Source organism: Lagenorhynchus albirostris, chromosome 11 (assembly GCF_949774975.1).
Source record: "Lagenorhynchus albirostris chromosome 11, mLagAlb1.1, whole genome shotgun sequence".
Taxonomy (NCBI): Eukaryota; Metazoa; Chordata; class Mammalia; order Artiodactyla; family Delphinidae; genus Lagenorhynchus; species Lagenorhynchus albirostris.
The window spans coordinates 6,407,746-6,422,253 of NC_083105.1; the positions used below are offsets into that span (position 1 = coordinate 6,407,746).

Below are 14,508 nucleotides of genomic sequence, written 5' to 3' on the forward strand. Positions count from 1 at the left end.
GTGAACTCTTGCTCGCATCCTTTATGGCTAGTCGGACCGAGAAGGGTTCAGACACACGGATTTAAGGAGATCTCAGTTGAATGAAGCAGCTGCAGGAGAGACGCAGACCAGAAGGACCTGACAGATCTGCGTGCTGTGGATTTTCCCATTAAACCAACACAGAGGGAGGGTGGGAGGGAGGGAGATGCAGGAGGGAAGAGATATGGGAACATATGTATATGTGTAACTGATTCACTTTGTTATAAAGCAGAAACTAACACACCATTGTAAAGCAATTATACCCCAATAAAGATGTTAAAAAAAACCAACACAGAGACTGTCAGAACCCTGAAGTCCCTCGTGGGTGGCGACAGCTCAGAAATGCCATCTAATCATGAAGCACGGGGAGAGCATCGTGAGAAAGTAGCAAACAAAACAGCAAAACGCGCCCTCCTCTCGCCCGTTTTCCTGGGTGTTTCTATGGCCGTGTGTGTTTTTGTGGCCAGGAGAAAGGATGTGGGATGTTGCTAGAGATGAACAAACCCACGAATGTACGGAATGGGAAAAAGGGCTCTGCATGAGCACCACTGAGAAGATTCCAGAAGCCTCAGGTACACTCAATGTGCTAAGTCTGGCAGGCACACGGTGCCCACGATGCTCCACGGAGCACCCCTGACCGTCTCGGAGAACTTTAGAAATAAATTAGTGAAAAGGATGTGCAGAGTCCCCCATCTGACGCTTCTGCTCTAATGAGCATCAGAAGAACTGGGGAGGGGATTCCCGGGTGGGGCAGTGGGTAAGACTCTGCACTCCCAATGCAGGGGGCCCGGGTTCGATCCCTGGTTGGGGAGCTAGATCCCGAATGCTGCAGTGAAGATCCCGCATGCCACAACTAAGACCCAGCATAGCCAAAAATAAATGTTTTTTTTTTTTAAAAGAAGAAGAACTGTGGAGCTGGCCAAGGGCTCAGCTAAGTGCTCGTGGCTACCAAGCTGCTGGATTCCTGAGCACAGTCTGTGGGGCGTGAAATTCCACCAGGGTTGAGTGTGGGCGAAGTGACAGCCACTGAAAGAGCTGCCCCTTCTCTCAGAAGAATGCAGTCAGCTGTCTGCCCATCTCCCGGAGCGTTCCGTACTGTGTGGTCACGTCCGGATGTGAGGACGGAAGAGGCAAGGTGAGAGGGAGGAGCGGCAAAAGCCACCGGCTGCCAAAATGCGTGTGAGCTCTAGATACGGAAATTGTATTTTTACTTAATTTGAATTAACTTATTCAATGACCGAAACCAAACAGACAAGCAACAAAAAGGCCAGCAGCTTGGACCAGCCCTGGTCCTAGGAGTCTGCTGCCGGGCGCAGCACAGGTTGTAGGAACTCAGAGGGCGAGGAGTCGGCGCTCCAGCAGCAGCCTGGGGAAGAGGCTCTGCCCGGCCCCACTCCCAACAGCTGCCCGCACAGGTCATGGGTCCCCCAATTCGAAGCCGGGGGTGACACCTCCAAATCTGGGTGGACCTGGGCCAGGGAGGAGCTGTCTGCTAGGTTGGGGCATGGCCAATACTGCCTCTGACCTCCCCTCCCAGATGGAGTGTTTGCGAGGCTGTCCCTGACGGGGTGAGGCTGGCATGAGTCCCAGCACCCCAGGGACAGGTTGGTCGGTGTCCCCTGCTCTGGGCCCAACCCCATCCTGGCTGAGGCCAGCAGAGGACCACTCTTGGCGCCCGAGCAGAGTCAGGCATTGGACCAGGCAGGCTGTGGGCCTGTGCCCTTCAAGTGGCTGGGTTGGGCTTTCTGGACGTGAGGGAGGTGGGCAGGGCCTCCTTCCTCAGCTGCAGCTATGCCAGTGTCTGCTGCTCCACCCTGGACGGGCCACCTCCGCTCCTGGAAGGGTCCCGAGAATTGTGGCGAAGCCCCGGCCGGGCCCAGCGTCATCTGGATGGTACAACCCGGACGCATCCAGCAAGAGGACGAGCCCCTCGCCCTCCCCACGGCCAAGGGTCCCCCCCAAGTAAAAAGGCCACTGCCAGGAGGTTGAAAAACTTTATTTGGCTTATAAAATTCCACATTCTGACAGCGAGCTTCGAGCAGTGCAGAAAGCACAGGATTCTGTTTCTGGGGTGGGGGCTCGGCCTGGAGCACCTCTGAAACTGCTGGTGACCCCTGGGCTGAGACCGGACACACAGGCAGCCTGGCGGCCAGGAGAGCCCGGGGGCCACCACCACCAGCAACGCCTGACCCGCAGTGGCTGCAGTCCTCGGAGGACGGGGCGCCTTCATTCCGAGAGCCGACGGCCACGGCTGTGGTCCTGGTTGTCCCGCCAGACGCAGTAGTTGAGCGTGGCCGCAAAGGCCAGCCAGGCCAGGTACGGGTAGAGCAGGCAGGCGGCCGGTGGGCTCACCTGGTGCCAGACCACGGCCGTGGCTGCCGCCACTCCACCCATCAGCAGGAGGTCCACCAGGGCCTGCACAGACACAGAGGGACGACAGGGAGGCCTGAGGCTCCACGTACCCATGGGGCTGTGTGTCCCAGCTGCCCACCACCACAATGCCTGAGGGAACTCTCCATCTGCCTCTCAGTGACCTGGCCAAGCCCCTCCCCCTTTTCTGCCTCGGTTTCCTCATCTGTAAAATGGGAACAATTGCCTTCCCTGACTATGTCATGTGTGGGGTGCACAGCACCAGGTGTAATGTGGGTTCTCCTATACCAACGGCCCCTAAACCCATCAGAGCCCCACAAGGCTTCCTGCATTGGAAGAAGAGCAGCTGAGGGGCCCTGGTCCCCTAAGAGCTTCTGAGGAGACGTGAACCAGCAGCCAAGTGCCTCCCCTGCCCCCGCCCTTAGACTCTGACCCTGGGGGTCTGGGATGTGATGCCCCATGTCCCCCAAGGGAGGGGCCGTCTCCAGGGACCAGGGAGACAAGCCAAGGTCACACTTACCCAACCCATTTGTCGGGCACCGAAGAAGAGGGGAGGCCATGCCCAGTTCAGAGCCAGCTGCCCAGCGTAGAGGCCCAGGGGAACCACAGCCTCCTTCGAGAAGCCCCCCAGCTCTTTCCAGATCATGTAGGAGCCATACCTGAAAGAGAGGCTGCCGGTCAGGGCACCAACAGGGAAGAGGCCAGGAGCCTCCCTGCAGGGCTAGAAGCCAAGCTCACCTCTGGGACCACACACTGATGGCTCAGGCATGCCCTGCCACTGACTGCTGTGTGGCCTCAGGGAAGTTGCTTAACCTCTCTGGGCCTTTGTTTCTCACGGGGTTGCTGTGGAGATTCTACTTAATACACTGGCAGTGCGTAGGGCAGTACCTGGCACATGGGACACTCAATAAATATTTGACATTATTATCTTCATCAGTTCTATAAAGGGGGAAGCACATAAGGCATGCAAGTAAACAGGATGGGACTTTTGGGCTGGGCCTTAGAGGATGAGTATGAGTTTGCCAGGGGAGGCAACGAGGATATGCAAAGGCTTAGAGGCATGCACGAGACCCCTGAGTGAGCCTATGTTACTGGTGAAGTCTGGGGGGCACTGGGGAGGTGAAGCAGAAGAAGGCCTGGTCATGGGGCTCTTAGGGCCACAAGGACAACAATAACACCACCAATAATAATAGCTAATGCCCTCCAGCATTTACACACGCAGGCACCGCTCTTTCCGAGCATTAGCTCATTCATTCTCATGGTAACGTCATGAGATGGGCAGTACTACCACTCCCATGTTACAGGTGCAGAAACTGTGGCACAGACAGTCAAAGCGCTAAGGGCTCGTGGCAGGCAATCAGTAGGTGAGTCAGCATTTGAACCCGGGTGGTCTGAGGCCAGAGCCTGGGCTTTTTATTCTGTGAGGGGTTGGACCTTATCTGGGCCACAGGGAGTCTCCACGGGGTTCCACAAGAGAGGTGCCAGACTTATGCTCCATCAGGATGTTGACGGCGGTGGGAGGCCTGGAGGCTGGAGCAAGTTAAGGCAGAAACAGTGGTGCCTGGGCCGGGACGGGGAGGAGAAAGCAGGATACAGGAGGGCCTGGGGCTGGCAGAGGGTGTGGCCCAGGTGACACCCAGGTTTCCAGGACTATCTTACTCCCATCAGAACCCTGGGGCGGACTTCCCTGGTGGCCCAGTGGTTAAGAGTCCACCTGCCAATGCAGGGGACACGGGTTCAATCCCTGGTCCGGGAAGATCCCACATGCCACAGAGCAACCGAGCTAGTGAGCCACAACTACTGAAGCCCGCGTGCCTAGAGCCCGTGCTCCACAACAAGAGAAGCCACCGCAATGAGAAGCCCGCGCCCCGTAAAGGAGAGTAGGCCCCGCTTGACGTAACTAGAGAAAGCCTGCGTGCAGCAACGCAGCCATAAATAAATAAAAATAAAATAAATAAAAAATTTTTTAAATTAAAAAAAAAAAGAACCCTGGGGCATCAGCCTGGTCTCTGCTACCTGCCCTCTGCAGCCCCACCCTGCACTGGGCTGACACGGAACCAGTATGCAGGGAACCTTCCCGAGAAGGGCAGGAAGCCGACCAGCCTCCTGGGTGCGGTTCCCACTGGAGCCACGGGGGGGGGGGGGGGGGGGGGGCGGGGGGGGGCACTCCCCCATCCAGTCCTGCTTTGCCTGGTGGCAGTTCCTGGGTCTAGTCCAGGAAATCCTGTAGGGCCCCGGCTCCAAAGCCCTGTGTCTGTGGGAGGTCCCTTGTCGAATGGGGGGGTCGTGAAAATTAACCGAGACAAAGCCTGTCACCGGGCAGGTGCTCGACAGATGGCTACTATTACTGCTGTTCTTACTGCTACCGACCTTGGCAGCATCCACATGCCCACGTCTGAACTTTGCACACTGAGCCGGCCTCAGCCTGCTGCTGTGAAAACAGCCAGAATGCCAGTACAGGGCTGCCCACCCCTCCCAGGAGGCCCCAGAGGAAAAAGTTCAGTTGTGTAACCAACAGGCCCCATAGTTTTCTCCACCCTCACTTGCCAAACGAGGCCAGGAAGTGGTACCCGCTGCCCCGGGAACACCTGCACAGCTCCCGCTCTGGAGGAGAAGCTCTGCCCTCGGGCCTGGGCCTCGCCCTGCCCTGCCTGCCCCGGCAGGTGGACAGGCCCAGCTGCCAGGCCAGCACCCATGCCCACCTACCCCATGGCCGAGTACAGCGTGCCCCAGATGGGAGCCAGCGTCCAGCGGGGCGGGTGCCACGAGGGCTTCTGCAGACCGGCGTACCAGCGGAGACTCTCCCCGCGGACATAGTGGGAGCCCAGGAAGCCCCCCAGACTGGGCACCAGCGTGAAGCCCACGGCGGGCACCCAGGGCGGGGCCATTGCTGCTGCAGCTGCTGTTCCGGAAAGTTCTGAAAGAGAAGACAGGGCTGGGGTGAGAGGCGGCGATGCTCCAGAGCTGGGGCGGGGCCTCCCCTGGCGCTTCCTGAGGACCTACTGTGCACAAACCCGGGGTGGGTCTGTTACCAGCCCCTCATCACTCATGGCTCAACCAGTCAACTGATGGAACAGCAGGAGGTGCAGAAAAGATGTGTGAGGCTGGGGGGCCAGTGCTGAGTCCGCCCTGCAGCCCCACCCAGCCCAAGGGCCCCAGGGAGTGCGCTTCCACCCCCACCCCCACCCACGAGGCTGCCCTGTCGGCTGCATGTCCACCCCTGCCAGGCTCCTGTGCGCTCTCACCCTCACCCTTGGCCTTGGGTCTCCTGGCAAGTGACCCCTCCTCTCTGCTGCCTCAATCACGGCCAGTTTGGGTCCCCTCCACCAAGAAGGCTGCCCAGCCCCCCTCCCCAGGCGGTATTGTGAGGCCGCCTCGGTCCACACCCTGCGCCTGACGCTCCAATACTTCTCATTCAGTCATTCGTCATTCACGCAACAACAGGTAGCAGACAGAGCTTGGCTCGAATACCCGCTCCCCACCAACATACCGTGGCCTCCGGCAAATGAACAGGACATCAACGTGGCCGACCAGGGTCCAGCCCAGTGTAGGGGGGTCTCTTTGTACATCATCCCACGGGCCCACCCTGAAATCACCTCCCCTTCCCTGTGTTCCAGAGAGGGAAAACAGCCTCCCTGGGGTCACACAGCACTCTGGGGTCAGGCTCTGCCCAGGTCGAAAAGCTGCTGGGCCCTGATGCCCAGGGCCATGGACGTGGTGGGTGGAAAGGGACAGAGTTTAAGGCTGGTGAGGGCCCCTCAGCAGCCCTGAGAGGCTGACGGCGCTCAGGGCAAGGAAGGCCTGGATGCTGTCACCACCACCTCCAGGGCTGGAGCTCCCCAGGCAGGGACAGAGGGGACCCAATCTTCAGGTCTCTCCGTTCTGCTCGTCAAACACTCCCCCTTGCCCAGCAGCCCCCAGGTCTGAGCTGAGGACCTACTAGGCGCCCAGCAGTGCTCAAGGCTCCCGGGGAGCTGAGCTCATTGGGGCTGAGAGTCCAGCCAGACAGCAAGCGGGGCCCTGGGCTGGGGTCGGGGGCCAGCTCTGCCTAACCTGCTGTGGGACCCCAAGCCTATCAGCACCCCCAACTGGGCCTCAGTTTCCCCACCACCAAATGAAGGGGCTGAGCTCCTGCTAACACGCCCTGACTCTAGTTGGAGAAGCCGGGAGTGTCTGTAGGAGATAAGAAGCCACACAGATGGATTACGTTCAGCAAACTTGCAGGATGGCCTGCTGGGGCGGGGGCTGGGCACCCACGGCCGATGGAGCGGAAGAGGCCCAGACCTCAGACAGGGCACCCCGACGCGGGGTCAGAGAGAAGATGGTGCTGGAAGGGCACGGAGCACTTTCTCCCAGGACACGGGAGGGGACTGCGGCGGGGGAGGAGAGAGGCACGAGGCAGACGGGGCAGCAGGTACCCAGAAGAGGCCGTGCGCATCTGGAGGCAGTGGGCAGCCATCGGGGCTTCCGGGTGGAGGGCGAAGGCTGCCCAGGGCAGAAGGAGCAGCGGCTGGCCTGGGGCGGCACGAAGCTCCATGAGGTGCAGAAGCAACCTCAGTGCCCAACACCGGGGGCTGTTAAGGATGGGTCAACCCCCAAGTCCAGCTTGGAGGACTCTTTAGTGATGTGAAAACTGTCCTCAACATAACATTAAGTGCAGAAAGCAGAATATAAAATTGATACAGAACTATGCCAATTTTAGCAAAAAACGGATATGCATTTTAAAAACGGTAACAAGTGCGTGAAGACGTTAGCAGCCATCACCCTCATAAAACAAACACCTCCTGGGGAACGGCTGTGAGCCTGGCCCAGGCCCAGGCCCGACCCAAACACTGTCTTTCTGTCCTCACCCTTTGAGGGTCCCACACCATCTTATCCCACCTGCCGACGGACCCATGGTGCAGAGCGGCGGGGGCGTTTGCCCAGGGCCCCTCCACAAGCAGGTAGCTTGGGAGTCTAAGGCCCACACTCAGCAGAGGGATTTACGACGCTTTGTTATTGCTTTCCGAAATGTCTATAATGAGCATAATTTTAAAAGGAACAGTCGGAGAGTGTCAGGCATCCAGCAGAATCCGGCTCTGCCATCTAGTGACTCTGATTCCTCCCCTCCCTGGGCCTCAGTTTTCTCGCCTGTCGAGTGGGGACAGTGAGCTCATTCCCCACGATCACTGCACAGATGAGCCGTGAGGATGAACACTGCCCAGGGCTGGCTGGTGACAAGTAAAGGTTCCTGTCCTTCTCCCCCCGCCCCTCTCACCCCACTCCCCGGCCCTCTGGTTTCCAGGGTGCACACAAGTGTTCCTGGGGTGGGGGCGAGGGTCTGATCTCACCACAGTACGCAGGCCCACCTCTCCCGGGGCCAGGAGAGCACTGGCCCCGTGCTGCTGCCAGGTGGATGTGGAGCCCTGGGACCCAGCCACCACTGTGTCATCTCGGGGGAGCCCAGGCCACCTCAGCCGGCTTTCTCACCTACGCCATGGGGCACAGCCCTGCTCAGCCTGTTTAATAAATGTGTTGAACCCGCAGCCAAGTGACAGCCCTTCGGCAACCCTAACAAGCTGTGTTCAGTGCCTGAGGGCTCCCCTGGACCGTGACCTGAGCTGGGCAGGTGGGAGGGCTTCACCTCGCACTGACTCTCACACACAGGTAGGGACACGGAGGCCCAGGGGGTCGGGGGCTGAACTGTGCCTTTTCCCAGGAAGGTCCCAATTTATGCCCACTTTGTCCCAAAAGAATGGCCCCCCTCCCTCTCAGCAGTGCTCCTTTTACAGGTGACCAAGGTTAATGCCACCAGTGTAAGACACATGACACGGTTCACAGAGGTGGACACACTCGCTCTGGTATTCGTGCCCCAAACACAAACCCCAGTCCAATCATGAGAAAACGTCACAATCCCAGACGGAGGAACATTCGACCAAATACCTGGCCTGCGCTCTAGCACTCTTGAAAAGGGTCAAGGTCACGAAAGGCAAGGAAAGACGGAGGGAAATGTCACCGACTAAGGACAAATAACAGCTAAACGCAATGTGGGATCCCAGACAGATGGGGTCCTGGGCCAGCTGAGCACGTTAGCAGGGTTACCGGCACGGTGTGAATTTCCTGGTTCCACTAGGGGAAGCTGGGTGAAGGGTACGCAGCAACTCTCTGCACTACCACTGTAACTTTACTGCAAGTCTAAAATTAGTTCAAAATGAAACATTAAAAAGAAAAGAAGGGGCTTCCCTGGTGGAGCAGCGGTTGAGAGTCCGCCTGCCGATGCAGGGGACGTGGGTTCGTGCCCCGGTCCGGGAAGATCCCACATGCCGCGGAGCAGCTGGGCCCGTGAGCCATGGCCGCTGAGCCTGTGCCTCCGGAGCCTGTGCTCCGCAACGGGAGAGGCCACAGCAGTGAGAGGCCCGCGTACCGCAAAAAAAAAAAAAAAAAAAAAAAAAGAAAAGAAGGACCCTGGTTTGGACACTAACACGCACAGTCTCTGCTTCGGTCCCTAAGCCCCACCCCTGACCCACCTGCCATCAAGACCCCTCAGAGTTTGCTGATCATTTATTTGTTTTCTATTTCTTATTGCTTTTGGTTAATGGAAATGAGAGTCATATAACATAAAATGAACCATTTTAAAGTGCACAGGTCAGTGGCATTTGGTACATTTCCCAATGTCGTGCAACCATCTCTACCAAGTTCCACCCCAAAAGACGCCCACCCATCAGCTCACTCCCCGTTCCTCCCTCCCCCGGCCCCTGGCAACCACCATCTGCCTTCCGTCCCTGTGGATTTTCCTTTTCCACACGTTTCACACAAATGGGATCACACCTTATGTGGACTTTGGGGTCCGGCTTCTCTCACTGAGCGTGTGTTTGAGGCTCACCCACGTTGTAGCCTGGGTCCCTACTTCTCCCCACGGCGTTGTGGGCAGGGGCACTCGTGTCACCCTGCCACGGCACCCAGCCGGTGCCCGGGAAATCCCCAGCGTGCCAGCCGACGGGGCTGGAGAGCCCACCACCCTGGTCCCTTGCTGTGCAGAACAAACACACCCAGGAAGAGGTGGTGGCTCTCCCCTCTGCGGTGACAGAGTAAGGCCTGAGCCCACGCTTCTGCTCAGCCTTCCAGGCTGCTGTGTTTATGCACCACTGGGCCAAGGGGATTAAAGGGTCTGCCCAGCCTGAGGGTCAGAAAACAGGTAGGTCAAATGCCCCACAAGGAGAGAGCCCAGGCAAAGAGCTTCCTGGGGCCTCACGGGGACTGCCAGGCTCTTGAATCACCCGATTAGGGGACCCACCAAGCTGAGTCATGCTGGGTGGGGCAGGGCGGGGCAGCTGGCCCAAGCAGGCCTGAGGGAGATCCATCCCGTGATGGGGTTAGGGTTAGGGTTAGGGTTTGGGTTAGAGCCACTCCAGTGGCCGGGAGGGGGCGCAGGGCTCAGGCAGAGACGCAAAGCCACCCACCCGCCCTTCATCTGTTTCCGTCAGAAGGTGACTAAGCGCCCACCTCGGCCCTGCCTGCAGTTCTCTTGGTGAAGCCGAGCCAAAGCTCCTCTCTGGGCCTCGGTTTCCCCTTACATCAGGTGGGTGTAACCTGCCCTGTGTGCCTCGTGGGGCTGTGGGCAGGCTCAAGGGAGGTCCGGATAAACCAGGGGATGTGGGGGTCAGTGCTGGGGACCACTCATGCCTCCAGGAGAAGAAGCCACATGGCGCAGACCCAAGGCTGAGAAAATGTCAGCCGGTTGGTCACCCAACGCTCAGTGGGTGAAAATGCTTCCAAAAGGCCCCGCCCTCAAGGCCTGGGGCCACTGAAACTACGGCCAAGAAGGGCAAAGCAGAGAGCGGAGGCCCTGGGGTCAGGAGACCGTGCAAGGCCTTCGGGAGGGGTGGGGGGCGGAGCCTGGTGCAGGGCCCGGCTGTATTCATCCTGGGTCATCGCGGCTTCACAACAGCCGCAGGGGTGAGGCCAACTGCTTCTCTTCTCAGGCCCCGAGTTCCACATCTCTCGGCCTCCATAGTGGGCTCCACTTTCCAGATGAGGAAACCGAGGCACAGGGAGTCACAGAACTTTCCAGGTCTGGGTGACTCTGAGACTTCCTGAAACACCCCTCCAGCTCCTGATCTGGAAGTCTGCTGGCCTCAGCTCTGGGCCACACAGCCAGTCACAACGATGGGCTGTGTCACCTCCCCTCTTCAGCTTCCTCCTCCATCGTGACAAGGCCCTTAAGCCCTGTCCCAGAAACCTGCGGGGGGCCCAGGGCTCATCTCAGGCCACTCCCACCCCACCTCAGCCATTCCACTCCCTGCCTGGGCGCCAGAGGATCCTCTCAGGACCAACAGCCTCACTCTCCCTCCCCAGCACCAGGGCCAGGGTCCCAGCCCCGCCGAGGCCTCAGGTCCCAGCTGGGCCCGCGGACAGCAGTTTCAGGATCGGAATCCTCCCTGCCCCTGGGGTGAGACTAGGATCTCTCTCCTAGCGATGCTTCACTCCTGGGCCTCTGCGGCCCCGTCTGTGAAGGGGAGGTGGCGGCAGTGGGCCTCGGGAGGAGCTTTCTGTTCTCTGAGGCCTCCCTATAGAAGGTGACAGGAACTGCTGCTCAGAAACAGAACAGAGTTTTGCCGTTTCTCTGGTCCCCACCTCCTGGGCTGTACCCAGCCCCTCCTGGGTCCTATGTCTCCTTCAAGCCACCACCGATGGTCTCAGGGACCTGTTTTAAGGCTCCTTTTTTTTTTTTTAAATGACTCACAGCTAATCGTCTTCATTATAACCTCTGTTAATCTTTTGCATTATGAAAGTATCCAATGTAACAGACAGCAGGTCTGGAAACCCAGCTGGTCTGGGATGGGGTAGGGCTGGGGGTGACAAAGGGGAATCTGCTTTCCGGAGAATGACTATTGAGACAGAGAGCACGCTCAGGCATTGCTTGCACAATCAAAGATAAGTAAAAGAAAATATAAATAAGAGACAGATTCAGAAATGAAGTAATGAAAAGTCAAAGTGTATACGGCACAAAGTACGCTCGCCCCCTGTCAGCACCTCCCCTACCCCCGCTCAGCGATCCACTGTCAGCGGTTTCTGGTTTCTGGCTGAACCAGCTGGACACCATTCAGTCATGGCCAGGCAGACACACACACACACACACACACACACACACACACACACACACATTCCAGGCACACACTCCTCTGGGCATGCACTGTGGAGGAAGCAGGGCTTTGAAATCAGACCACGAGCATTTGAACCCCAGCTGCATTGCTCTGTGCCCCTGGGCAGTTTCTTGGGTGAGCGTCAGTTTCCCCCCAGTTCAGAGACTCCCTTGGAGGCCCAGGGCTCTGTCTGAGGCTCCCAATGCGGAAGCTGAGCAGCCTGTCTCCTTGCTCCCCGAAGAGCCTTTCTCCTCAGCCCCTTTCCCGACCAGTGGACAAGAGATACTGCTTCCTGGGAGCGGCCCCTGGCCTCCCGCTGCCCTGTGTCGGGCTCCCCACGCCACTCCCCAGAGAGATACTGGGGCCTTCGGCCCACATCCAAGCAGCCTGGCCTTTGGGCCGTGGGCCTGCTGTGCACCAGGCACTCTGGGCCGTGCTCCTCGTACACAGCCTCATCCTTGGCCGTGACCCTTTGGGACACCCTCAGTTACACATCCTTAGGGGAGGCTCGAGTCCTGCCCCTGCCCCTGCCGTCCACCCTGCAGCATGTGGCTGGTACCAGGTACCATCGTGCCCTAGCAGGCCAGCCCGAGAGGCTCCCAATCCGGGCCAGGCCACAGGCCTCGGCAAGGCTGGCTCTGGCACTCAGCCATGTGTTCACAGCTGGAAGCCCCCCTGTAAGCAGATAGGGTCGAGTGCCCCCCAAGGAAGAGAACCGTGCATGGCTTTCTTGACACAAGAGAAGCCATTTTAGGCCTAAGCCGTTTTGTGATCGAAGCCTGGCCACAGGGCTTGCCCTTGAACAGGCCTCTAATAATCTTAAGGGAATGAAAGAACAGACAACTGTTATCAGGCAAGAGAAATAACAATAGCAAAGATAATAAGTCAGTTGTAAAGACTCCCAGTTCTGTCTCAGTGGTAAAGGTTACCCCGAAACACGTTTCTGAGCTGTTTTGCAGAATTTAAACACATCTCCCTACCCTCACCCCAAGTGCTCAGCTACCAGATCAGCTGGAACCTAAGGGACAAGAAGCTGACCTTTGCTGACCCGTCGTAACTTCAATCAACTAAAGCTTGGACTCTATAGACCTCTGCCCCAATTCTATGTTGAATTCTCCTCTGCTCAAGCCCCTTCATGAATATGCAGCTTAAAACTTCCCCAGTTTGGCTGTTTGGGGAGACACTTCTTTGGGAAAGCTCCGAGGCGCCCTCCTTACTTGTTGGAAGGAATAAATCCTGCTTGCTTGTGCCTTTTGGACCCAGTTTTCCGGGAACAACACGACCCCTCCCACCTGGGCTCCCAGCTCCTTTGCAGGAGTGGCAGGGGACAGGCAAGTCCCAGCGGATGCCCAGCCCACACCGGGACGTGTAGGTTACAGTGCATCTGAGCACTTGACGGGGATCTAGGGACCCGGTCCTAAGGCTCCGCGGGGCCTTCACTGGCTTTGGACAAATAACTTCCCCTTCTCTGGCCTGGGTTTCCTCCCTAGAAATGGGTTGTCTCAAGTGGATCAGGAGCCCGAGGTCTCCCAGGCACTTTGTGATCCTCAAGGTATCCCGCTCCTCCACTCCCGCCCTCTGCCGGCCGCGGCTGCTCAACTACCGGATTGGGCGGGAAGCGGGGGTGTCTGGTCCCTCCCGCGGCTCCGCTTCCCGCGGGACCCGAGGGCCCAGCGGGGTGCGGCGGGGCGGGGGTGCCCAAGTTCCCCCTTCCGCGCCCCCAATCCCGCCGGAACCCGGCCGCGCAGGAGCGCCGACCGCTGAGGCCAGGGCCGGGGGGAGGGGTGTCACCGCCCCCCTCCCGCCGGCCGACCCAATGGCCGGGTCCCTAGTGCTGCCCCCCGGCCGCCCCCTGGGTCCCCGCCACCTCCCGCCGCAGTTTCCCCTCGGGCCCCGCGCCGGCGGGCGGGCGCTGTCGTGGGTCGCTGCCGCACGGGGCCCCCTTCCCGCCGCCCCTTCGAAGCCCCGAACCCACTCACCGGCGACGACGACTCGCTAGGGGAACGGCACTGCGCGGCGGGAGGTGGGGGCCGGGCCCGGACCCGGACCCGCCCGCGAGGCCCCGCCCACCCCGGCCCCGCCCGGCTTGGCTGGAAACCCGGGCGGCGGCCGCCGACAACCTCGCGGCTTGGGGCGCTCCCTCCTCTGGCCGCCCTGCCAGAAAGACGCGCCTCCGCCTCCCCCGGGCACGAGCGCGCCTCCCGGCCGCTTCTCCTTCCCACCGTGACCGCCCCGCCGCGCAGACACTGCCGGCTCTGCGGGCAGGTCGCGTCTCTTCCTGTGCCTCATTTCTCCTATCTGTAAAGTGGGCCGATAGAGATCACCGATCTCAGAGAGGGCAATTACGTCGCCTGACGGCAGAGCCCTGAACATCCTTCTACACAGCAACCCTGGCCACCATCTCCGGAGGAGAGCCCCAGTTCCTTTAGCTGTTGCCCCAGGACAGGAGGCAGCCCTGGCCCAGCCTCTCTGCGGCTGGCTCCCTCCGCCTCCATCTCCTCATCGGTAAAATGGGCACAGCATGGTGGGACTAAGGAGGATGCTACATGGTAATGCAGGAGACCACAGGCGCTTGGCATTCAGTGACCATCACAGCCCAGAGGTGGCCTCCAGTTGGCCAGGGTCACCCTGATGGGACAGCGTGTCCAGGCCCAGGCCTTGAGCACTTCACCGCCTCATCGGCATGCACTGCTTTATTACTGCAGCCCAGGGCCTGTCACTGCCCCCTTGACTAACTTGGCCTGGCGGGGCCCGCAGACTGCCAGAACCACAACTGCCCGAACTGGACACTTGGGGTGGGGGTCGGGAGGCCCAGGTGAACCCTGCCTGCTGCTCCTGGGCTGAAGTCTGACTTCCCGAGGCCCTGCCTTTTTTGCTTTCATGGACCTCTTCTACCTTTGACTGCGTTTGTATAAAGGCAGGTATAATCCAGGCTGGGTTCTTTTCACGTTTTTCTTCTGATTTTAAAAGAAATGAAAATATTTTCCTGGATCCCTCA

At 59.2% G+C, this 14,508-nt stretch overlaps 1 protein-coding gene across 1 annotated transcript; it reads right to left on the bottom strand.

The window, feature by feature from the left end:
• Positions 1 to 2,108: 2,108 nt before the first annotated feature.
• TSPO (translocator protein) lies at positions 2,109 to 13,631 on the bottom strand. Its single transcript, XM_060164650.1, has 4 exons — positions 13,490 to 13,631; positions 5,095 to 5,305; positions 2,909 to 3,047; positions 2,109 to 2,433 (listed from the first exon to the last, which is right to left on the bottom strand). Exons 2-4 carry the CDS (start codon positions 5,274 to 5,276, stop codon positions 2,245 to 2,247), a joined length of 510 nt encoding a protein of 169 aa, XP_060020633.1. The 5' UTR covers positions 5,277 to 5,305; positions 13,490 to 13,631; the 3' UTR covers positions 2,109 to 2,244.
• Positions 13,632 to 14,508: the final 877 nt, after the last annotated feature.